At 39.7% G+C, this 25760-nt stretch overlaps 1 protein-coding gene across 3 annotated transcripts in view; it reads left to right on the top strand.

Annotated features, from left to right (window-relative positions):
• KHDRBS3 (KH RNA binding domain containing, signal transduction associated 3) overlaps positions 1-25760 on the top strand; it is a 209567-nt gene that overhangs the window by 42687 nt on the left and 141120 nt on the right. For all 3 annotated transcript variants that reach the window (XM_043507307.1, XM_043507306.1, XM_043507308.1), the window contains exon 2: positions 18272-18390. In XM_043507307.1, coding sequence (XP_043363242.1) covers positions 18272-18390 — 119 coding nt within the window. The remainder of the gene's footprint in view (positions 1-18271; positions 18391-25760) is intronic.

Raw genomic sequence — 25760 nt, 5'->3', positions numbered from 1 at the left:
TCTAAAGCACATAAACATGAGAAGAAACCACACAAGTTGACGGATCCGCCGGTACCAGTTAACGAACCATGCTCGACGTCGGACCCCCATAAAAGTGTAAGACCTGCCCGCTCCGAGGAAGTCCGCTGCTCTGGTACCAGTTTCAGGCAATGGAAGAGTACCCTCAAGACCAGGAAGGTCAGGAAGAGCCCCAGAAAGTGTTTGCCCTGGGAGAGCCCAGGTCTCCATGCCTTCTGATACCTTGCACCTCTTAGGCAGGCCAGATCTCCCCCTCAGAGCATGCCACACCCAAGGCACCCTTCAAACCCCCCTCTCCCGCCCGCTTAGCAGTACTCTTGGAGCTGGTGGAAGCTGATGGAACTGGTGTTTGTGTTTTTCATCTTTGGAGGAGTTGGATGAAGGGCAGGGACCTCCCGACCCCTATCTCAATGACAAATACTCCAAGAGGTTGTCTACATTTTGGCAGTATCCTCCAGTCCAACTGCCAAGGAACCACTAGGCCCACATGTTGTGGGGCCTGCCACAACACCCTCCGGATCAGTCATGCTGGCCCTGTTGGGGTCTCTGGCCATAATAACTACCACTGCTTTAATAGACACTCTGAGCTGATGAAGTAAGAGCCACTCAGTCCGGTTCCACCAGTACTGCTAGGGCAGGAATGATTCCCATCATCCTCACCAGATGCTGCAGTGGCTTCAGCATCTCCCTTGCCCTCAGATGACTTTTGGCACTTCCAAGGTGTCCTGCGTAGGGTGGCAGGTGAATTTCACATCTCCTGGAGGAGATCCTAGACACACAACATAAGCTCCTGGACATCCACTCATTGGCACTGGGTAAAGTTTCTCTGTCAATCAACAAGTCCATTCTCAAGCCAGCTAGAATACACATGCTGTCCTGTCCATGTGTATACCTACTCCCAAGGGGGCAGAGAAGTGCTTCTATGTATCAGCTATGGAGTCTGTTTATTTTCTCACATTCTCTTGTGGTACAGTCCATGACTGAATGGTCCAGACAACAGCACCCATGCTCCATTCCAGCTCAGAGAGGGCAAGTGGACATATTAGGCCACAAAGTCTTCTCCTTCAGTTCAGAATTTTGAATTTTCAGGCATTACTTGCCAAATACAATTTCCTGAATTTAAGGCAAACTGGAGGAATTTGGTCAAAAACTGCCACAACTAGATCAAGTCTGATTCCAGGCAATCTTGGAGAAAGGAAAACTGGTGGCAAGGACAATGTTTTAATCAGCTGTAGGTGCAGCAGGCACTTCATCATACTCTATGGCTACGGGCATCCTCATGAAGAGGGAATCATGGCTCCATTCCTGTAGTTTACCCAGGGAGGTACAAAATACCATTGAAGACCTACCTTGTGATAAGAAAAGGAGTACTTGTGGCACCTTAGAGACTAACAAATTTATCTGAGCATGATGAATCCCATCTTTTTTAATCGGAAAGTGAATGATTCTCTCCACATCCTCAAGGATTCAAGAGCTACACATTGTTGCTTGGGTACTTAAACATCTGTGCTGAAGCATAAATCCTACCATCTGTCATCACACAGCATTACAGGACTTCCCAGTTTTTCCATCAGAGGCCTTATGAACCACTACACAAATGTCAAAAGACCCAAAGTCTCCCCTCCAGGTTCCTCGTTACAGCCTTCCTCCTCCCATGTGCAACCTCCACAGAAAAGATATTTCTGAGAAAATCTAGAGAGCCATCAACCACCTTCCTTACTGCCATACTACCCCCTCACTCTTTTTGGAGGTCATCTAGCACTTCAATGCAAAAAAAAAAAAAAAAACTGTGGACCTCACACAATTCCTAGACTTCATAAGAGCTTCCATCAACTCAGTCACAGCACAAGCCTACCTACCATTAGACAGGTTCCAGACTCTGCAAGAACTCATAACGCTCATTGTCAACAATCCTTTGGTCCCAGACAGGACTTGTCTCCCTGTCCTTGGCCTCGTGCACATATGTCATCACCTTTGTTACCTCCAGAGGTGGCTGCAGATGGTTTACTCTTCCAAACATCACACCATGGATGTGATGACAGTCCTGCCCCTCCACTGCTGGATGGACCCACATCAGGTCTGCATTAGGATTCCCTTTCTCCCCTCCTCCTCGGACAAAACAATTATCACTGATGCATTCCTCGTAGACTGGGGGGGGGGGCGCACATGACGCACAACATGGGCTCCTCAGTAATCCAGATTGCACATAAACATTCTGAAACACTGGGCTGTAAGGAAGGCCTGCCAAACTTTCATCCTGTTCATCCGTTTCCATCATGTTCTTATGTCGGACATATCACTGCTGTTTGCTACATCACATGAAGTCAACTGTTTTATGTGCAGAAGCAGTCAACCTATGAAACTGGTGCATCACTCACCATATCCTCTTATTGGCAGCCTATCTCCTAGGGATGCAAAACATGGTTGCAGATTCTCTCAACAGGCACTTGGTGATTGGGCACAAGTGGGAACTCCAGCACCATGGTATATGACATCTTCAGCTGTTGGGGGGGGGGGGGGGTCTCTGACCAGAGACCTCTTTACTTTCCCTGTCAACAACAAATACAATACATACTACTCCAGGGATATGAGTCTCTTGGGTCTCCACTCTTATGTTGCTCTCATACTGCCATGGTTAGATCAGATCAACTACGCCTTCCCGTCTCTTCCATTCCTACCACGAGTATTCCACAAGATCAAATGAGACAGAGCGACAGTCATCCTGATTGCCCCCACTGGCCCACACAATTCTGGTCTCCCAAACTGCTACATATGTCTGCCCATCCCGCAATTCCCTTTTCCCGCCTTCCCCAATATGCTGTCATAACACAGTGGCAAGATCAGACATCCCAATCCAGAAGCGCTTTGCTTGTGGTATTTGGATGGGCATCTTCTATAGAACGGGAGTGTTCATGAGAAGTGCAAAACATCCTCTCCAGTTGTTACCAGGCGAAGTGGAAATGTTTCATCTCCTGTACAAGAACAGGGACTTTCCCTGGAAATGGAGGGGATTCCCCTTATCCTGGACTACCTCCATCCTTTAAGGCATGGGGTCTTGCCCTCAAGGTCCACCTAGTGGAAATTAGCACCTTTCACACACTCCCCCTCTCAACCCCTGTGTGGATTCAGTCTTCACATCTGTTGACTGCTAGGTTTTTGGAAGGGTCTCATCAGAACCTTCCTACCCATACAACCCATTGCTCCACAGTGGAACCTCAATCTAGTTCTGTCTGTACTAAAGAAACTACCATTCCAACTGCTGATGTCATGCTCTGTGTCTCCTTTCCATGAAAGTCACCTTCCTTGTTGCTATCATTTCAGCAAGAGGGGTTGTTGAGCTTGGGGCCATGATGGCAGACCCTCCTTTCACCACTTAACAGAAAGATGGTGTCCTTGCGCCTGTACCCCAAATTTCTGCCAAAGGTCATGTCCCAGTTTTATTAATCAACCCATTCACTTACTCCTGCGTCCCCCCCACCCCTGCCCCCCAATGCTGCACACCTTGGAAGAGGGCTGACAACTCCGTTCCTTTAATGTCAGTGGGCCTTGGCCTTTTACCTGCAGAGAATGAGACTGACCAGAAAATCCCCCAGGCTGGCTGTTGTAATTGCTTGACACTGAACTCTTTCAGCTATATCTACACAGAGAATCTCCAAGTGGATTTTGGGGTGCATTACACTCTATCAGTTATCGGGACTGCCTCCACCCTCTGAGGTGAGGGCCCATTCCACAAGAGCCCAGGCTTCAACCATGGCTTTCCTCCACGACATGCTGCTCCTTGACATATGTAGAGCAGCCATGTGGAGTTCAGTACAAACCTTTGCTATGCATTATGCCTTGGTGCAAGACTCCTGCAATGGATGCCTCCTTCAGTATAGCTGTCCTTCACTCCACCCTTCCATCTTCATCCTTGCACCCTCTTTTTTTGAATTGGGTACTGCTTGCTAACCACCCTCTGTGGACAACAATGGGGACCATCGTGTAAAGAAGAAAGTTGGTTACTTGTAACTGGGGTTTCTTCCAAATATGTGGTCCCTATTATCTGTATTCCACTGAGGGTTTACTCATGCACACCATGTGTCCAGAGCTGGACAATTTGAAAGTAGTAGTGTCTGTTGGTCTGCATGTGCACCCTGACTCGCCCCATAGTTTCATCTCAGGTGATTAAAGGGTGGGGCGGACTGTGACTACCTCTCCAGTTCCTTCTCCACTGCAAATCCAAACTATCTGCAGCAGAGGAGAATGAGGAGGTGGGAAGTGGAATACAGAGAGGGATCTCGCGTATTGAAGAGCCTCCAGTTACAGGTAAGTAACCTCCTCTTATTACATGATTTCCTCCCCCCCCTCCACATTTCATATTTGTTTTGAAAAGTCTATAAATCTTATTCAACAGTTCTGTGGTTTTTTTTTTTTTTTTTTTTTTTTTCCCCCATACAATTTATACATACATTGAAAAATGTTTTTCTCTTTTGGAATTTAATTAGAATCTTTCAAATTTAGAATCCTTCTGGATTTACGAATAACAGTCCCAGGTACATTAATAACCACCTAAAATAATCTTTCTAAGGTATCAATTTCTCCACACACTTAAATGTATACTATGGTACCTGTCTCCTGTTTAGTCCCACAAAAGCAAACACCATCCCCCCCCTCCACCCCCAAACCCACAGCCTGTACTGAACTACTAGTTAAAGCAAAAAAAACCAAGACCAGAAATGAATAGCTGATTTTTTTCCCCTTAGACTTACCTGCCATATTCATTGTGGCTCTTACTGTTTAAGTTTTGTGACATACTTGTAGCTAGTCAATAGGGAAAAAAAAACGCTTTGTCCACTTTCACATCTAGTGATAAAATAGGGAGTTAAATGCTCTTATGCCTCTTACAGAATGTATTAGTGCAGTCATATTTCTGTCTCGTAGTGTGATAACGCCAGCAGGATAAATGTGAGAGACACTGAATCTTCGCACAAAGGAAATAGGTTTTATAATGAGTGCAGTCTGAACAGAACTAATCTCTTTCTTGGATCATTACTTCACCTAATCACAAAGCCTTTTTTAATTCAAATCCTTGCAGGGTTCTAATTGGTGACCTCCAGAGCCTGGTAATTGTATAACATAGCTGATCTTTTGCAGTATATCTAAATGGCCTTTGCAATTAAAAATGAGAAATGTAGCTTAACCCTTCTGTTGATTTAGCTGAAGAGTTGACTCAGTTTTCATTACTGAGACTTCAATAATCTATACACTTTACTCCCCCCAAAACGCATTAGTTTAGGAAGATATTAACTTATAGTTGTGTTTAAACTTTGTCTGATAAACCCTTTGGGTCTCCAAAAATGTACGCTGAGCTATTCATGGTAACTAATTTTTCAGGTCTTCAGTGATTTGATTTGTGGGCAGACTGATGCAAAACTAGTCCAGTTAAAGAAGTATAATTGAGATATTGCATCTTGTCTGTATACTTTAATTCAATATCCTCAAAAAAAGTATTAATAGCCTTAAACTAGATTAAAGCCCATATCATTAGTATTCCCCCACAAATGTTTTTATACATTGTTATAGCTTCCAGTAGTCTTTAAATACCTGGATATCTTATTGCTGAGGTGTATACTTTAACTGTACATGCCATCTCACTTATAATAGACTAGTTACTTTTATCTGTCTTAGATTAACCTTTAAGTACAACTTTAAAAGTGTAACTATCTATATTCCTCTTATGCCACAAACAGGAGTTCACAATGCTGTGTATAAGTGCTGCAAGTAATGTGTGTACATAGGGGACGTGACTGAGAATACTAAAGTGGTTTGCTTCCAGTGTTCATCTTCAGCATGGTTCTTAATATTTGATTTGAGTTCTTCAGCTTCAATGTAATATAGTAATTTTTGTAGAACATGTTTTGTTTTCAGTTTGATCCATGTACCAGCCTGTGTAAGTCAGGAAGTGCCAACAAAACATGATTCACCATTTACATGTAATCTAAGTAGTGTTAAAAGTTCAGTTTCCTACCACATGTGTGTTGTAGAATATTTTTTCCACTAAAGAGAGTGGTTGCTGGTCTGAAAAGAAACCGTTCAGTCACCAACATAAGTGTTTTGAGTAAGGAATATTTTAAAGCAAGATCACAGTAATTAAAGACCTGTTATCTTCATATCTTCCTTCCCTTAGTGTCTAGAGTGTTTTAGTCTTGTATGTAGTTCTACACATAGTAGATATAAGTTTATATTATAACAATCTCTTTAGTGTGAGATCACCGGTGCCAGCTTGGTGCCCCATTCTCCTTGCTTCAAGGCCTGCCGTTCATATAATGGGTCTATGCCAGCGAGTGACCCTCATCCCAATTGCATTAAGGTGCATTTGAGTGACCTCCCTACAAATGTGACATTTGTCAAACTCTGTTTTGAAAAAAGAACAGGGCTGCCAGACTTAAGTATCTGCTCAGAGTCTGTACTTGGTCCACCATTGGAACCCACCTGCTCTAAATGGGTACTGAGCACTTCAGAGTTTATAAGAAATGCTCCTCCTCCTCTTAGAGTCGTGAGCCAGATGTGCATCACCAGTGTCTAAGAAGAGGTTCTGTAAGTCCTAAGGAATCAGTACCGGGACCTACCACGAGGAAGGCACCGAGTCTCAAAATCACACTCGGATGCATCCTAAAAAGTTTCACCCTCTGGAGCAATCCTTTGAACCACAAAGGATTGATGACTCCAGAACCCAGGAAGGATCCATTGATATAAATCCCTGAAGTATCAGTGCACCTCTTGGAACCACAGATTCAAGACTCCTTCTGGTGCTGTTGACACCCGAGGTATTTGAGGCAGATAGGAAGTAACTTGACTTCTCCTGTGATTCAAGATCCTCACATGGTACTGACATTGGAACCATGTGCTCCTGCAGTCTCAATTCTAACCCCAGAGCACCGATCAGTACTGACTACTTCTACTCATGTGGCACCTCTGTGGAAGACTGAGTCTAGAGGCAACCCAGCAATGATTTTGCCAGTACCCCCATCTCAAGACCTACAGGTTCAGCTCCTGTGTAGTCAGAGGAATCAGAGTTGTAGGACTGGAATGGACCTTGAGAGGTTTTCTAGTCCAGTCCCCTGCACTCATGACAAGATTAAGTATTATCTGACCATCCCTAACAGGTATTTGTCTAACCTGTTTTTACAAATCTCCAGTGTTGGAGATTCCACAATCACCCTAAGCAATTTATTCCAGTGCTTAACTACTCTGACAGAAAGGAATTTTTTTAATATCCACTCTAAACTGCCATTACTGCAAATTAAGACCATTGCTTCTTGTCCTATCCTCAGAGATTAACTAGAACAATTTTTCTCCCTCGTCCTTGTAGGTACCCTTTTATGTACTTAAACTGTGAGCATGTCCCCCATCAGTCTGTGCTTCTCCACACTAAAAAAACCCAGTTTCTTAAATCTTCCCTCCATAGGTAATGTTTTCTATACCTTTAGTAATTTTTGTTGCTCTTCTCTAGACTTCTCCGATTTGTCCACATCTTTTCTGAAATGTGGCACCCAGAACTGCACACCAATACTCCAGTTGAGGCCTAAAAAGCATGGAGTAGAGTGGAAGAATTACTTCTTGTGACTTGCTTATAACACTCCTGCTAATAAATCCCAGAATAACATTCACTTTTTTTTTTTTTTTTTTTTTTTTTTGGAGGAGTGTTGCACTGTTGACTCATATTTAGCTTGTGATCCACTGACTCCCAGATCCCTTTCTGCAGTACTCCTTCCTAGGTAGTCATTTCCTATTTTGTATGTGTGCAACTAGTTGTTTATTACTAAGTGGAGTACTTTGCATTGTCCTAATTGAACTTCATCCTATTTACTTCAGACCATTTTTTCCAGTTTGTCCAGATCATTTTGAATTTTAAACCTATCCTCCAAAGCATTCTCAACGCCTCCTAGTTTGGTATCATTGGCAAACTTTATAAGTGTGCTCTCTATGCCATTATTAAATCATTGATGAAGATATTGAACACACCCAGAGCCAGAACTGATCCCTTCAGGACACCCCCCCCCCCTTCATATGCCCTTCCAGCTTGACTGTGAGCCACTGATAACTACTCTGAGTGGTTTTCCAACCGGTTATGCACACATCCTATAATAGCTCCATCTAGGTTGTATTTCCCTAATTTGTTTGAGAAGGTCATGTGAGACGGTATCAAAAGCCTCCCCCCCCATCCATAAGACTTTTTACCCTGTCAAAGAAAGCTATTGGGTTGATTTGTCATGATTTGTTCTTGACAAATCCATGCTGAACTGTTACTTATCACCTTATTCTCTCCTAGATGTTTGCAAATTGATTGCTTAATTATTTGCTTCATTATCTTTTTGGGTACTGAAGTTAAGCTGATAGGTTCTTAATTTCCCAGGTTGTCCTTATTTCCCTTTTAATAGATTGACACTATATTTGCCCCTTTCCAGTCCTCTGGAATCTCTCCCATCTTCCAAAACTTTTCAAAGATAATCCTAATGGCTCAGATATCTCCTCAGTCAGTTCCTTGAGTATTCTAGGATGTATTGAAGACATCTAAGTTGTCTAAATAATTTTTAAGTTGTTCTTTCCCTACTTCAGCCTCTGATCTTACTTCATTTTCATTGGCATTCTTTAAGTTAGATATCCAATTCCTACTAAACTTTTTGCTGAAAACTGAAACAAAAATGTCATTTAACACTTCTACCATTTTCATATTTTCTGTTTGTTTTTTTCCCCGCATTGAGTAACTGACTTTTATCCTTTCCTTGGTTTTCCTCTTGCTTCTAATGTATTTGTAGAATGTTTTCTTGTTACTTTGTGTCTCTAGCTAGTTGACTCTCATTTTTTGTCTTGGCCTTTCTAAGTTTTGTCTCTATTTACTTGTGGTATTTGTTTATATTTATTCTTTGTAATTTGACCTAGTTTTCACTTTTTGTAGGACTCTCTCTTTTGAGTTTCAGATCATTGAAGATCTCCTGGTTAAGTCAGGGGGTCTCTTTCCATACTTTCTTTCTTTGCTACGCAGTGGGACTGTTTGCTTTTGTGCCCTTAATGTAGTCTCTCTTCTGAAAAACTGCACTCTCTTGAACTGTTTTTCTCCTTAGACTTGCTTCCCATGGGATCTTGTTTACCAACTCCCTAAGTTTGCTAAAGTCTGCCTTCTTGAAATCCATTCTCTTTATTGTGCTGTTTCCCCTCCTATCATTCCTTAAAATCATGAACAACTATATCATTTCATGATCATTTTCCCTGAAGCTGCCTTCCACTTTCAAATTCTTAACCAGTTCTTTCCTATTTGTCAAAATTAAATCTAGAGTAGCTTCTCTCCTAATATCTTTCTCCACCCTCTGAAACGAAAATTATCTCCAATACATTCCAAAAACTTATTAGATAATCTGTGGCTTGTTGTGTTCTTTTCCAAACAGATGTCTGGATAGTTGAAGTCCCCCATCACCACCAAGTCCAGTGCTTTGGATGATTTTGTTTATAAAAAGCCTCATCCACCTGTTCTGCTTGGTTAGGTGTTCTGGAGTAGACCCCTACCATGATATCACCCTTGTTTTCCCCCCCCCCCCTTTTATCCTTATCCAGGGACTTTCAACAAGTCTGTCTCCTATTTCCATCTCAGCTTAAGTCCAAGTGTATACATTTTTGATGTATAAGGCAACACCTCCTCCCTTTTTTCCCTGCCTGTCCTTCCTGAGCAAGCTGTACCTTTCTATACCAATATTAGAATCCTGTATATTATCCCATCAATTCTGTGTTGCCAGCTGTGTCAGTTCTTTTTATTAACTAGCATTTCTAGTTATTCCTGCTTATTCCCCATACTTCTCACATTTATGATGCAGGCATCTAAGATACTGATTTGATTTTCTCCCAATGTTCTCTCTTATCACAGCTATAATATTCCATGCTTCCCCCAGATTCTGGCCCTTCTCTTTTTGACTGACTTTCCTGGGGACTTTTGTCGTCTTCTGCTCCCATCAAACCTAGTTTAAAGCTCTCCTCACTAGGTTTGACAGTTTGTATGCAAAGATGTTCTTCCCCTTCCATGATAGCAGTCCTTCTTCCCTGAACAACATCCTGTAGTCCAGGAAGCTGAAGTCCTCCTGGTGACACCATCTTCACAGTCAGGCATTCACCTCCAGGAAATTGACTCCTCATAGGACTTGAAAATTGGATCCACTGTGTCCTGATCTGAGCTTGCCCAACAGCCCTAGTGAAGTGCTTGTCCACTGTAGTACAGTTCAGCCTCAGCGTTTTAAGAGTCAGTGGCATTCTCAGAATTGGTCCCACATCCTTTCTGATGGTCCTTCTGGATTCCTTGTGACCACTCCCTTCCACAATCTAGAACCTTTCTCCTCCCTTACCGCACTTCAAGATCAGGCACTGGCAGCATTTAAGGGAAGATCACCATCTTGTTTCACTATGATTTGTTGTGGTAGTTGAATTTCTAGCTATAATCTTTAATAGAGACATTTTTGTCTTGTCAGCTCTTAGATCCTTTATAGCATCTGGTCTTTTATATAGAGCTTTCATTGAAGTCAATGATGGGTGTATAAAGAATGGAGGATTGGGCTCTTTTGTTCACTTCCGTCTGAAATAGAAACAGTTGCACTTGTATAAATTATTATATGGTTGGCTGGATTTAGCACAGTGTCAAGTGAAAGTTTTCTGAACTTGAAGGTAGATAAAACTGATATTTCCTTTGGCTTCCTGTCAAGGATACATATTTGTTGCTGATCTTGCTTCCTTTAAATATTCTTTCTAGTGAATCTGTTTCTGTTTTAAACTGTAGAGTAAAAAATTATATGAAGCAGCATCTTCCCTATGGTTATACTAAGGCCCCAATCCTGCAAAAATTTAGTTATGTGCAGTGTGTAGCATGGGTTCTCAAACCTCTCGGAGTCCCAAGGTTATTACATGGGGGGTCACGAGCTGTTAGTCCACCCCAAAACCTGCTTTGGTGCCAGCATTTCTAATAGTGCTAAATATTTTTTAAAGTGCTTAATTTATAAGGGGGGGTCACATTCAGAGGCTTGCAGTGTGAAAGGTGTCACCAGTACAAAAGTATGAGAACCACTGGTGTGTAGGTTAAGCAACTGATTGCAGTATGCCTTTCTGCTAAAGTTAAAACTTTGAAAAAGAAAATCTAAGGCTTGTCTATCCAGGGGAAACTTTCTAACAGGTTTAAAACTGATTCAGCTAACATGATTTTAAAATTGGTTAAAGCTAGTATAGACCCAGTTTAGTTGGCTTCAGCAGCTTGACCCATGTTTATTGAACCAGTTTCAAATGATCCTAAGAACAAGGTTGTCTTGAATCTGGTGGTGCGTAGGAGTGGATTTGGATGCCTTAAATCAATGTCGTGTGATGAGACCATTCAAATATCTTTGTTAAAACTAACTTAAGTCCCACATTTATATATTCTATATATAATCTCTTGAGTATTGATTGTAAAGTGCTTTGGGGTCAGTGGACAGAAGATATTTTAAAAAATACTTATTTTGTGTCTGGATCTGATCCTAAAGTATTGAAATGTGGGGCTGGACCAGTTAATAGTTATAATTGCGGTTTCTTCAGTACTTCCTTAAGCTGTTGACTATCCTATTCTCTAGTCCATTTTAGATTGTTCAGTCAAGTCCGTTGCTATAATTTGTCAACAAACTTTCAGTCATTTCCTTTTAGAAGCTCTGAATTCATACTGTTCTTAAAAGTACTAACCCTGCTGACTTTTTACATTATGTAAAGTGATTAGGTTTTGTGAAAAAGAAGTTTGTGGAAGAGTCTTGTATTTTATGACCACTCTTCCTGTTTGAAAATAATAGTGATGTGGTTTCTTGTCTCTCTTTTCCAGGCTTGCAGATACAAAAATTGTTCTCAATTATTTTTGTTATTCGTAATTGAGCTGTAAGCACAGCATCAGTAGTTTATAGAAAACCTGGACATAAGTAGAGAGACTGCATGAAAACTTCTGGTATTGCCGTAAGAACATCCCTTGTAGATTAGGAGACACATTTTTAGCTCTCATCCTTGCATCTGTCATGTTGAAAAAAATAGTCGTCCTAGTACTAGTGGGAGAAACCATCTTTTGAATCTTGCTTAGGAGCTATAATCTCAGTGAGTTGGAAAACATTGCATCAGGAATTCAGTTTTGTGCAATATCGTTTGACACAACGGCCCACAAAAGAACAGACTATAGCAATACCTTCTTCAGATTTGAGTTTGACATTTTGGCCTCAGACTAAGGATGATAATTAAACAGATAAAGGCAGATATGCAGTATTTAAAAGTCTAAGCAATACCATTTAAACTGGAAATAACATGCCTGACTATTGTAGTTCTGTGATTAATTCAAGCTTGAGATAAAGTTAAAGAAGTCTACTTTGCCATTATCTAATATATTCAATAATGTTGTATTGTGTCATGTGGGTTAATCAGCAAGCAATCATTGCTTAGCCTTCTCTGCTGTGGATAAAAAAATCCATGTAATTATTCATTCAGCTGAATTCCTAGACTAATGCAAATGCTACATCTATGGCCTGAGAACATGGGATTTTAATCCCTTGGCATTATCAGAAGCCTTAATCACATGTTCATTTATTATTTCTGAACAAGGAGACTGTACTATCCCACAAAGCCGAGTAGTACAGAATGTAATCTCAGGATTAGGGAAAGGCAAATCCTCCTATCTGTTCGACCTTGAAAATCTGATTTGGATTTGCTCTTTGGACTGGCATAGTTTTCCCCAATTAAGTTAAGCTTGATATACATGAATATTTGTCAAATGAGTCTTGTATATCTTATGAGTGTATACCCTGATGCTAAAAACTTTTGGTGTTCATGCTTTCCTGAAAGGGAGTTGGGAGTGGGAAGAAATGAGCAGAAAGAGAAGAAAAAATAGAGGTAAAAATAAACTGGCTCTGCAATGCATAATATTTTTTTGTTTCTTTAGTGATACAACAGCCAACAGCACATTGTTTGTTTTTTTTTTTTAATGCTCTTTCAGAATCTGATTCAATTTTATGATAACATGAACTAGCACAACTCTTGGAACAGCAGTTTATTATTAATTTGTTAAAACAGAGTAATAGGAGAAGTCTTTCGTGTTTTTTTGTTTTTAGTACTAACATGGTGACTATTGGGGGAAGGTTTACTATTACTGGAAGAAGAGTAATTCATTTTAGGGAAAAAAACTGACTCTGGCAATTTTTAAAAGAACATCTGTTATTTACCAGCAAGTTACGAGTGACCCTTTAAGGGTTTACAAAATAGTTTTATTGAGGCTAAGAAAAAGCTTGAAAAACATTGGGAAAGCAGGACATATAGGATAGGTCAAATGGCTGGTCGATAAAATGTACGTTGATATGCCTTGCTCTGGACAGAAATGCTAGTATTTAGATGAATCAATGAATTTTCACTTATCTGTGATATATATTTTGAATTAACTAATTATTTATCATTGATGAATGAATATAATATCTTAAAGCTACCTGTTTTTATAGCATTTTATGTCCCAGATAATACATATTTTTACTCATATCAACTTAAATCTAATTTAGAAATTTAAAATATTTGAAGTAGGACAAATTACAATATAAATTACATGTAAACAAATATTAAGTGGATTGATTGTCCTTAAAGTGAGGTACTTAAGAACACTGAGTTCATATATATTCATTATTCTTCACTTTGTAGAATAAAATCTCATTTTAAGAAAATAGCATATTTTACAGTGTGCTCATGATAGTAGAGAACTAATCCCAATGTCTATTGAATAGCACATATAGGCATTGTGGGAGCTTTTATTTTACCTATCATCCAGTGTATCTTAATTCTGTAAGCAGCTCTTGGTCAGACTGCTGATTATTTTCAGTTGTGTGATTTTTGTTGTTTGCCATCAGTGTACATAAAAGCCTAGAGTGAACCACCATTCATTGCAAAAGTCTATTTTAAAGTTTTAATAAACGTCCTTTCTGATTTTGGTTTAGAACTAGTTAAATTTGCTTGTTGCCCTGGGAAAAGAGGAATAAATCTCATGTCATCTGTTCAATTGGGTGCAACAGTGCATGACTTTAGCTTTAATTAGTAGAAGAAAACAAACCTCAGTTTTTATTTGTTTATGCTGAGATGAGAAACCTTTTTATTAAGAAAAACATGACTGACTGTTTACAGGTTAGCTCACCTGCAAAGAGAAACGATGCCAGATAATTTCTTTTCTAGTAAACTTAACTTATTCTATGAATTAAAGTACGTCTTTGAATGCGTTTCTTACATATAATCTATTAATAAATTAGTTTTATAATGAGAAGTCACTGCAAATTTAACTTACTCCTGCACAGTATGTGCCCAGAAGTCTCAATTTTGAGTAGCACTTTTATCTCCGTGAAACAAAATAAAACAAGTAAAAGTGTACGTTGGAAATTTTTTTTGTTTTACTTTCCACCTCTATGCAATTTCTAGTAAAAATTATTGTTCAGAGGATGGGAAATGAAATCTGAGGCTTGTATATTTCTATTATTTAGTTAATTTGTTTCAATCACAGGCAATAAATGCATAGGCAAACGATTATATTACAAACAATTAATGTACAATGTGTTGTGATCTTTCATGAGATGTTATGTCAGTAAAATGGGACCAGTGTTGAATAACTGAAGTCTTTTAAATGATAAAGCTTTGGGTTTGTCTGGAGTCTATATATCTTTAGTATGTTGTCTTTGATGTTGCAATTAAACACACGCCACACATTTTCTCCCACTTTTTCCATATTAAATATTGCAGAATTTATTTTAATTGAGTAAACGGCCTCTTAAAAAGTTTTGTAATATGCTGACCTTATTAGCTGAGCGATATATAAAACAGATGATTATAATTAAGTTTACCTTGCTTGGAAAAAGGCATTATAGCTAGTTTAGTATTATTTTAGATTTCAGAGTAGCAGCCGTGTTAGTCTGTATTCGCAAAAAGAAAAGGAGTACTTGTGGCACCTTAGAGACTAACAAATTTATTAGAGCATAAGCTTTCGTGAGCTACAGGTCACTTCATCGGATGCATCCTTTTATTATTTTAGAGAGTACTACACTCGATGTGTGAATGGAGATATAAAGCTGTAAAAAGGAAAAGTTTTATAACTTTAAATGGATCGTTAAATTTCAATCTTCCTATAACCTAAATTTCTAATTGTTGTAGATACACACTCTTGTCAATTTCACCTGAAAGTAAATTTCAAGCTAACTTTACATTTGACTCACTTGTTAAAATGCACTAGGTCTTTAAAAGTAAAGAGGTGGCCAACAGATATTTGTGACATCTAAAAATAGTTTTGGTTTTATTTTTGCATTTATTAATATTTTGGCTACTGAAATAAATTTCAAACTTCACACCCTACAAGAAACTTTTATCTTCATTTGTGAATCCTGTTTTTGTTTAATTTGTAAGGTCATAAGAAATTAACATAGATAATAAGCATGACTATGTATTTCCTACTTTTTGTGTTTGCTGTGTGAAAGTGTATTCTAAAATAAAAACAGTTAAATTTCAGTACTGAGGAAAAATGTGAGCTGATTGATCTGTTAGCTGTCCCTCAAATTTTATTGCAGTGATGAACAAGAATGACTCAGTATTCATTAAAATCAATTACTAATGATCCAAAACTGCCTGTTTACCAGTAGGAATAGATTTGGTGTTGAGCTAGTTTTAGTTCCTTCTAATTTTTTTCTGCTAGCAGTGAAGGAGACAAATTAGTCTGTGAGAGGGTACCTTGAAGACGCTCTGGTTCTCTTAGTCTTTTTAAATAATTCAGAGTTTGGTATTGACCCAAAGCAAAAATGTGGGGAGTAAACAAGACTCTGTTCCTGTATAACTGATGTCATTAGAAACTTTGCTATTTAATTCAGTGGGTGTAGGATCAAGCCTATATTGGATAAACCTTTAACAGGTGTTTCAATAAATTTTGTTCCTGTTGACAAAGGGCTTGTGTACACTACCCACCGAATTGGCAAGCAGCGATCGATGCAGCAGGGGTCGATAAATTGACCTCCGAGCGCTCTCTTGTCAACTCCAGTACTCCACCAGAATGAGGAGGACAAACGGAGTCGATGGGAGAGCATCAGCTGTCGACTTACTGCAGTGAAGACGTGATGGTAAATAGATATAAGTACGTCAACTTCAGCTAGGCTATTCATGCAACTTCAGCTACGTGATTTTTAGATCGACTCTGCGCAGTAGTATAGACAAGCCCAAACAAAAGTTATGGTAATGGCCATCAGTTTGCAGAGGGGTTAACTGACAAAGGCCCCTGATCCTTTAATATGACATCATGGGGGAGGGGGACCCTAAACCTGTATGGAGCACTTCTAAAATCAGCTGGGCTCTGTGTGGGCACAGGACTCCACATCTGGTTAACATATTGCAGGATCAGGGTTTAGGGCTCTAGTACTGCAAAGATTTAAGCACATGCAAAGCTTTACACTTTGTTTTAAAGGAGACTGTGTTAAAGTAATGTGGAATATGTAATGAGAGACCATAGATGTGGATGCGGAAATAACATCCTCAGGATGTTCAAAAGCGTGAAGAGTGAATGTGTTTCTAACCATCATTCACAGGAATGTTATCATCTGTACATTAACTTCAATCCTAGACTTTTGGATTTGGCATGTGGTTATTTTGTCTTGGTAATTTGTAGCTTTAAACATTGGAAAGACTGTTTTTACTTCATCTGGCGGTTAACAGTAATGTGTTTAAGTAGATGTCAAACATATGCAGTGGAGGATTATAACTCCATTACAACTCTTGTTAAAATGTATGTTGGGAATAGGGAGTGGCTTATGGAGGGAGAAGAGAATTTAAATACAAATAAACTATATACAGTATTGTAATGGGGCACTCACCTCAAGTATCCCCTAGCAGCGAGGGGTGGTACTGTAATTGTTTCCCCTTCTTCTGGAGCCCCCTGTTGGTTGCCAATCTCACTAAGCTGGTCTTCAGTGGTTTGGCCCTCTGACGAAGTCACACCATCAAATGGGAGCCCTTTTGGGGTAGCAAAGCATTTGCCAAACTGTCTTCACCAGGTTTCAGAGTAGCAGCCGTGTTAGTCTGTATTCGCAAAAAGAAAAGGAATACTTGTGGCACCTTAGAGACTAACAAATTTATTTGAGCATAAGCTTTCATGAGCTACAGCTCACTTCATCAGATGCATTCACCAGGGTCTTCACCCCCTATCTTTGTGCCCTTTAAATCCAGCTCTTCTCTCGTGCTTCTAAAGGACCCTTGTCCCCTTCTTGGGACTTAGGCCACTTTGCTAGTGGCTGATGTGGGAACCTGGGTCCACCCGCTACTTCAAGTTCCAACCCAGGCAGACACAGATACTGCTTCATTTAATTAGTTGCTGTTACATTCCCTGGACCTCTTCCCACATGGTCCCTTTACCTCTACCTGTCTACCTTAGGGTTAGAGTTCTTAGGTTCTCTCGCTCCCAGATTTAGTGCAAACAGCCCATCAAGATCTTGTGGCCAGAATGGAGCACCCTCTAGCACTAGCCAGGAACTGACCAGCTAAGGCCCTGCAGTTTTTTTTAGCTGAGCTTGCTTAGTTCTGATTGGCTGCTTCCACAAAGCCTCTCTAGGCAGGCCTGGAGGACCCTCCTTTGCCAATCCTTTCTAGAGCAGGGTGTAGTAGGCATACGGCTAAGGAAGGTCCAGGTACATTCCATCACATTATTTATATATAAAATTAAAGCGCTTTAAAGAGTTGTTTCAAAGCAACTGTTTTATGCTTAAGCTACAAGATTTGTTTTCTTAATTCAAGGGTTTTATAAAATCAAATAGAAATGTTCTCATGAGCTCTTGAGTTTTCAGTGAATGATTTCCTTTTATTTAAAACTTGAAGTTTTGGAAGCTGAAACATGCACGGCATAAGGCAAATGCAGGAGAACCCCCTAAAATGATAGTATAGACATTTAATTGTCCAAGCTGAGTAACTTAAGTCTCATAAATGATTGTGTGTAGTATAAATTATATTTTCTTAAATGTCAGTTGTAGTCCGAAGTGCTGATAGTTACAGATAAAGTATTTTAAAAAAATTACCTTGACTCAAATATGTAGCTATAAATTGCAGCCTAGGAGAGAGATCAATCTATTTTACAAGTTACACACTGGTTTTGGAATTTTTGCTGATATAAGTTATTCTTCTACTTGGGAAAATGATATCCAGTTTAAAAAAAATCAGTAACAGATTTTTGTACTTTTCTTTCCAGAAATTGAGAAATTCCAAAAAGGGGAAGGAAAGGAAGAAGAAAAGTATATTGATGTAGTGATAAATAAAAATATGAAGCTGGGGCAGAAAGTGTTAATTCCAGTAAAACAATTCCCTAAGGTAAGTTAATTTGTTAGTAATTTAAAACTGGTTCTTTGTAAGAATGTGATAGCAAAATATATTCATTTGTTTAAGGAACAAAAGATTGTTCCTAAACCTAAGACAGTATTATCTATTATTGCTCATGCTATTCTATAGTTTATATTATATAGGTCTTATACCAGCTTCCTCCCCATACTGCTTCAGATACATTTTCTATGAACTGTAGATTTAAAGCTGCACCTATGTCTACCTGTGTGAAGGGAAGAGTACTTGTAACCCTCATTTTCAAGCAGTAGTAAAAAGAAATATTTGTTTGTAGTACATTGATACTAGCACATAACCAAAACCTCGAGGATATTGCAGCTGTTCTGTAACCTCTAATAAAAAAGAATAAAAATACTTATAGTGACTTTAATCCATAGATCTCAAAGCAATTTTCAGGTAAGATGAGCATTATTATCCTGTTTTTTACAGGTGGGGAAACTCAGGGCACACAAAGTGAAGTGACTTGCCTAAGGCTGCACAATGATTAGAGCTGAGATTAGAACTTGGCCCTCCTGTCTCCTGGTCCTGTACACCACCTACTGGATATTGTTGCCTAGGTGATTAACAAAATGATGCTAATAAATTAATATCAAACCACACAAATGTAGGGCTGGAAGAGGTTTGGATAGGTCAACTAATCCAACTCTGCTCTGAGGCAAGACCAAGTCTGAGGCTGTTCTAGATTTGATTTTGACAAATAGGGAGGAACTGGTTGAGAATTTGAAAGTGAAAGGCAACTTGGGTGAAAATGATTGTGGAATGGTAGGAGGGAGTACATCACAATAAAGACAATGGATTTCAAGAAGGCAGACTTTAGCAAACTCAGGGAGTTGGTAGGTAACATCCCATGGGAAGCATGTCTAAGGGGAAAAACAATTGAAGGCAATTGGCAGTTTTTCAAAGAGACATTATTATGGGCACAAGAGCCTATCTTTCCTATGCAGTGGGATAGTTTGAAGTATGGCAAGAGACCACCTGGCTTAACCAGGAGATCTTCAATGATCTAAAACTCAAAAAAGAGTCCTACAAAAAGTGGAAACTTGGTCAGATTACAAAGGATGAATATAAACAAATAACAAAAGTATGTAGAGACAAAATTAGAAAAGCCAAGCCACAAAACGAGATCAAACTAGCGAGGGACATTAAAAGGAAACAAGAAAAAAAATTCTACAAATACATTAGAAGCAAGAGGAAGACCAAGGGCAGAGTAGGCCCATTACACAATGAGGGGAGGAAAGACAATAACAGAAAATGTGGAAATGGCAGACGTGCTTAATTACTTTTGTTTCAGTTTTCATCAAGAAGGTTGATGGCGATTGGATGTCTAACATAGTGAATACCAGCGAAAATGAGGTCGGATCAGAGTCTAAAGAAAGAACAAGTACAAAATTATTTAGACAAGTTAGATGTCTTCAGATCACCAGGCCCAGATGAAATGCATCTTAGAATACTCAAGGAGCTGACTGAGGAGATATCTGAGCCATTAGCAATTATCTTTGAAAAGTCATGGAAGATGGGGGACATTCCAGAAGTCTGGAAAAGGGCAAATATAGTGCCCATTTATAAAAAGGGAAATATAGACAACCCAGGGAATTAGACCAGTCAGCTTAACTTCTGTACCCTGAAAGATAATGGAGAAAATAATTAAGCAATCAATTTGCAAACATCTAGAAGACAATGAGGTGATTAAATAAGTCAGCATGGATTTGTCAAGAACAAATCATGTCAAACCAACCTGATACCCTGTTAAAGAAAGCTAACAAGCCTCATGGATGGGGGGGAAACTGTAGATGTGATATATCTTGACTTTAGTAAGATTTTCGATACTATCTTGCATGACCGTCTCATAAACAAACTGTGAAAATACAACCTAGATGGAGCTACAATAAGGTTGGAAAATCGTTCCCAGAGAGTAGTTATCAGTGGTTCACAGTCATGCTGGAAGGGCATAATGAGTGGGGTCCCACAGGGATCAGGTCTGGGTCTGTTCAATATCTTCATCAGTGATTTAGATAATGACCTAGAGCATACACTTATAAATTTTAAAGTTTGTGGACAATACCAAGCTGGAAGGGGTTGCAATGCTTTGGAGGACAGGATTAAAATTCAAAATGATCTGGACAAACTGGAGAAATGGTCTGAAGTAAATAGGATGAAATTCAATAAGGACAAATGTGAAATACTCCACTTAGGAAGGAACAATCAGTTGTACACATACAAAATGGGAAATGACTGCCTAGGAAGGAGTACTGCGGAAAGGGATCTGTGGGTCATAGTGATTCACAAGCTAAATATGAGTCAACAGTGTAATACTGTTGTAAAAAAAGCAAACATCATTCTGGGATGTATTAGCAGGAGTATTGTAAGAAAGAGACAAGAAGTAATTCTTCTGCTCTACTCTGCGCTGATTAGTCTTCAACTGGGGTATTGTGTCCAGTTCTGGGCTCCACATTTCAGGAAAGATGTGGACAAACTGGAGAAAGTGATTAAAGGTCTAGAAAATATGACCTATGAGGGAAGATTGGAAAAAAATGGGTTTGTTTAGTCTGGAGAAGAAGACTGAGAGGGGACATAACAGTTTTCAAGTATGTAAAAGGTTGTTACATGGAGGAGGAAGAAAAATTGTTCTTAACCTCTGAGGATAGGACAAGAACCAATGGGCTTAAATTGCAGCAAGGGTGGTTTAGGCTGGACATTAGGAAAAACTTCCTAACTGTCAGAGTAGTTAAGCACCGGAATAAAATGCGTTGGGAGATGGTGGAATCTCATCATTGGGGATTTTTAAGAGCAGGTTGGACAAACGTCTGACAGGGATGGTCTAGATAATACTTAGCCTTGCCTTGAGTGCAAGGAACTGGACTAGATTACCTCTTGAGGTCTCTTCCAGTTCAATGATTCTAAGTATACATAGACCATCCCTGACAGGTGTTTTTCACCTGTTATTAAAAACCTTCAGTGACAGAGAAGCCTATTCCAGTGCTTAACTATTTGGATGGTTAAGAAAAAATGTCTAACATCTAACTTAAATGTCCCTTACCAAACACTAAACTAATTACTGATTGTCTTTCCTTCCATGGACATGGAGAACAATTTATCACTGTCCTCTTTATAAGAGACCTTAACATATTTGAAAACTTATCAGGTTCCCCATCAGTCATCTTTTCTCAAGACTAAACATGACCAGTTTTTTTTTTTTTAAATCTTTCCTCATAGATCAGGTTTTCTAAACCACTTATCATTTATGTTGCTTTCGTCTGGACTCTCTCCAATTTGTCAAAATCTTACTCAAGGTGTGGTGCCCAAAGCGAGATACAGTTCTCCAGCTGAAGCCTTAGTGGCTCCAAATAGAGCAGGACAGTTACCTCCCGGAATTATATTCACCTTTTTGCACCTGTATCACATTGTTGGCTCTCACTCAATTTGTGATCCACTATAACCCCCAGATCCTTTTCTAGCCAGTTATTGCTCATTTTGTATTTGTGTATTTGATTTTTTTTCATTCTGATCTGTAGTACTCTGCATTATGGACAGCATATACTGGTTTTACTTCAAAGATCTGAATTTCCTATTACGATGTCTAGATGTGGTTAAAACCACTAAAATCCTAGGGACTGTCTGCTTTTAAGTAAAGGCATGTCTATACAGAGAGTTAGTACATGGCAAACTGTGGTGTAAATCTACAGCGTTCTAGCATGCTGTGCAGTAACAGGTCATGTGAGCCCTGCTACCGCATGCTAAAAGATCTGTAGTGCACTTGGACCTATTGTTGTTTTAGCTTTCTGCACACTAATAGTCTGTATAGAAAAGCCCTGAGTGATTTTTGTCCTTACTTCGTGAAATCCCCTCCTCCATTATATTTTGCTTATTGTACTACATTATTTTTCTTAGCCAGTCTCTGTATGAAATAGAAAGTTGTCAGTGATTTATATTTAATATAGATTCTGTTTTTTGTGATCAAGACTTTGTTATAAATGCAGATAAGATGTAGAATGCCACTTTGTTACCAGCCTAACTTTTTGAGTAGCCTACTGAGAGAACCATTGCTTGGAGGTGGTGTGATTTTAATGGTTTACACCAGTGAGTGCCTAAAATAGGGATGTTTCTGCTCAGAATAATTGAGCATGAAAGTTTCGAGTCAACCCTGTATAAAAGTTAATAGTCCTGCCAACAGTTGCAACAAAAAGCTTTCATGTTGCTGTCAGTTAATAGACTGAGCGAGAGAAAACTCCAAGTACCTGCCCCTCTAGAACTGTTCAAAAAAAAAACAACAACATTGTATTTTGGGACATTGATGCTGACTCTGCACTTTGAACCTCTGTCTCAGGCAAAAATGAAATGTAAGAAATACACTCTAACAAATTATTTGGTTACTTAAACTATATTTCTACTTCCTAACTAAACTTTTTTCATGCTTTTAATCAGTATAATGTTGTTGAAGCGTGTTCTGTCCACTTCTTCATTTACTAACTCACCCTCTGTCATAAATATAAAGGGAAGTGTAACCACCTTTCTGTATACAGTGCTGTAAAATCCCTCCTGGCCAGAGGCAAAATCCTTTCATCTGGAAAGGGTTAAGAAGCCAAGGTAACTTCACTGGCACCTGACCCAAAATGACCAATGAGGGGACAAGATACTTTCAAATCTGGAGGTGGGGGGGAAAGGCTTTTGTCTGTCTGTGTGATACCTTTGCCGGGAACAGATCAAGGATGCAAGCCCTCCAACTCCTGTAAAAGTTAGTAAGTAATCTAGCTAGAAAATGCGTTGGGTTTTCTTTGTTTTGGCTTATAAATTTGCTGTGCTGGAGGAAATGTGTATTCCTGTTTTTGTGTCTTTTTGTAACTTAAGGCTTTGCCTAGAGGGAGTCTCTAGGTTTTGAATCTGACTGCCTGTGAGATTATCTTCCATTCTAATCTTAGAGTGTTTCTTTTATTTTTGTTTTGTTCTTCTAATAAAGTTGATTTTTAAGAATCTGATTATTTTTTTTGGGGGGGTCTTAAAAATTCAAGGCTGGTTTGTGCTCATCTTGTTTGTTCTCAAGCCTCCCCAGGAAAGAGGGTGTAAGGGGTTGAGGGGATATTTTGGGGAAATAGGAACTCCAAGTAGTCCTTTCCCTGTTCTTTGTCAAAATCACTTGGTGGTGGCAGCATACTGTTCAAGGACAAGGCAAAGTCTGTGCCTTGGGAAAGTGGTTTTTTATTTTTAACCTAAGCTGGTAGAAATAAGCTTAGGGGGTCTCTCATGCTGGTCCCCGCATTTGTACCCTAGAGTTCAGAGTGGGGAAGGAACCTTGACGCCCTCTCTCATTATTAAGATGTTCTCTGGACCCCTTCTAAATTATACTTTTGGCACACTCTGTTCTAGGGAAAGGAGGGATCTCCCATTTATTCCATTTTGAGTAATGTTCTGAGTGATGTATCTTAATATGAGTTTGGTGCTCAGGCTTTTTATACAATGAATGGAGGAAGATAGGCACCTAAGAGTGGGATTCACAAAAGTCAGCACACTAATAACCAATGGAAGAAGAATGTGTCCTGATCCCTGCCCCTCTCGGAGGTTTGATGCCTAAGTCTGGGCGGCAGGGAACTGTGAACACTTACTTGAAGTTAGGTGCCTAAGGTCTTTCTTGCAAGAAAGAAGTTGTGGGCAGAGTGGGAGAAGGATTTCCCTTGTAACTTTTAACCCAGTGGTTGGGGTATTCACCTGGGATTTCGGAGATCCTGGTTCAAGTTCCCCCTCCACCTGAAGGGGATAAGAGATATTGATCAAAGATCTTCTACCTCTTAGGGGAGTTCTCTACCCACTGGGCTGTGGGATATTTTGATGTTTTGACTCCTTCAGTTTGGCCTGTTGGAGCAGGGGGATTGGATCCTGTGTTTCACATATACAGCCATTCTTATACATGCTGTCTCTCTGTGGCCTAATGATTTGATTAATTATTTATCCCATGTAGAACAGTTTCACTGGGAGAGATTGAGGGAGGGTGGCAGAGCAATGAAGTCCTCCTCTAGAGCTGAGATGTAGGTGTCTATGAAAACAAGACCTGAATCATCATATATTAGATTTGGCTCAGGCTTGGCTCCCCAGTCAAAGGTATAACCTTTGGCATAAGATGGGTCTCCCTAGGGCCTCTGTATTAACCATAAAACAAGTGCCTGTGGTACTGGCTAAATCAACAGGTCACATTTCCTCCAACACAGACTCTTCGATATTGACACGCACAGCACTACCTGACTCTGGTACCGAACTCCTGGGTACCATTATCACTGTCCCATATGTAGGAATGTTGTCTGTGTCAATGCCTTCCCAGATAGAAGAGCACCGTAGCATGCCAGAAAAAGTAACCCCACTGCTGCTGGGCATGTACTCCTTATCTTTTATGTCTTTACAGATAAATAGTCATCTCCTGTGCGTCCCCCTTCTTCTCTATGGTTATTAGAGAGGAACTTAGGACACTGTTCCCTGAGCAGTAAAAGGCATGGGTCTCAAAAAGAACAGGCTCCCTTGGTATTCTCCCCTGGATCCACCAGTCCAGTATTCATATGGTTATCAGTCATGTCCCTACTAGGTACTCTTGGGTATACAATCCTGGTCCTATAAATGAATATTCACTCCTGCCCCCTTATAGGGTTAGATACACTGCCTCTTAAGGGTACGGTATGTTTTCCCAAATAGTTCAGTTAAAGTCATAGATCCTAAAGAAAAAGGAGTGAGTATCATGAGGATTACCAAACAGTTGTGGAAGAACAATTCATCCTGGCTGCAATTTTGCCATCTTCCCTGGTAAGGTGGCAACTCCCCCTGTGCCTTGTCCAGTGGATGACTTTAAGGCATTCCAAGTTTTGATGAAACACGCGTCTCAGATCCTTGACATCCTGCTGGAGGTAGTGCAAGAGAAGTTGCATAAGCTGTTAGGTATTCTATACTCTTTAATACCTTGCAGACTTGCTTGTTAATGAAGGATTGTTAAACTTGCAAGGAATCATGGCAGGCTCCAGCATCAATATTGGCAACATTCAGAAGAGCAGATAGATGTACAAAGTACCTGCCAAAAGCTTTGGATAAATTTATTCACATCTGGGGCCAGGGTTGCATGTCATGATAGTGCTTGAGAGGAGCCGATTGCCCAAACTTTCCTGCAGACAGCTTTGGAAGTGTCTGACACTTGCAGCATCCACCATAACTACATTTAGACTCCTAAACTTTTAAGACCAGAAGGGAACATTGTGATTATCTAATCTGACCTCCACATCACAGGCCACGGAATCTCACTCTCCCACTTCTGTCATAAACCCATAATCTCTGACTGAGAATCCATAATTTACTGTAGATCTAACCAGCAAGTG

This window comes from Dermochelys coriacea, chromosome 2 (genome assembly GCF_009764565.3).
Source record: "Dermochelys coriacea isolate rDerCor1 chromosome 2, rDerCor1.pri.v4, whole genome shotgun sequence".
NCBI classification, from domain to species: Eukaryota; Metazoa; Chordata; order Testudines; family Dermochelyidae; genus Dermochelys; species Dermochelys coriacea.
The sequence above is the reverse complement of the archived record's forward strand: the minus strand, read 5'-3'. Positions and strand labels throughout refer to the sequence as shown.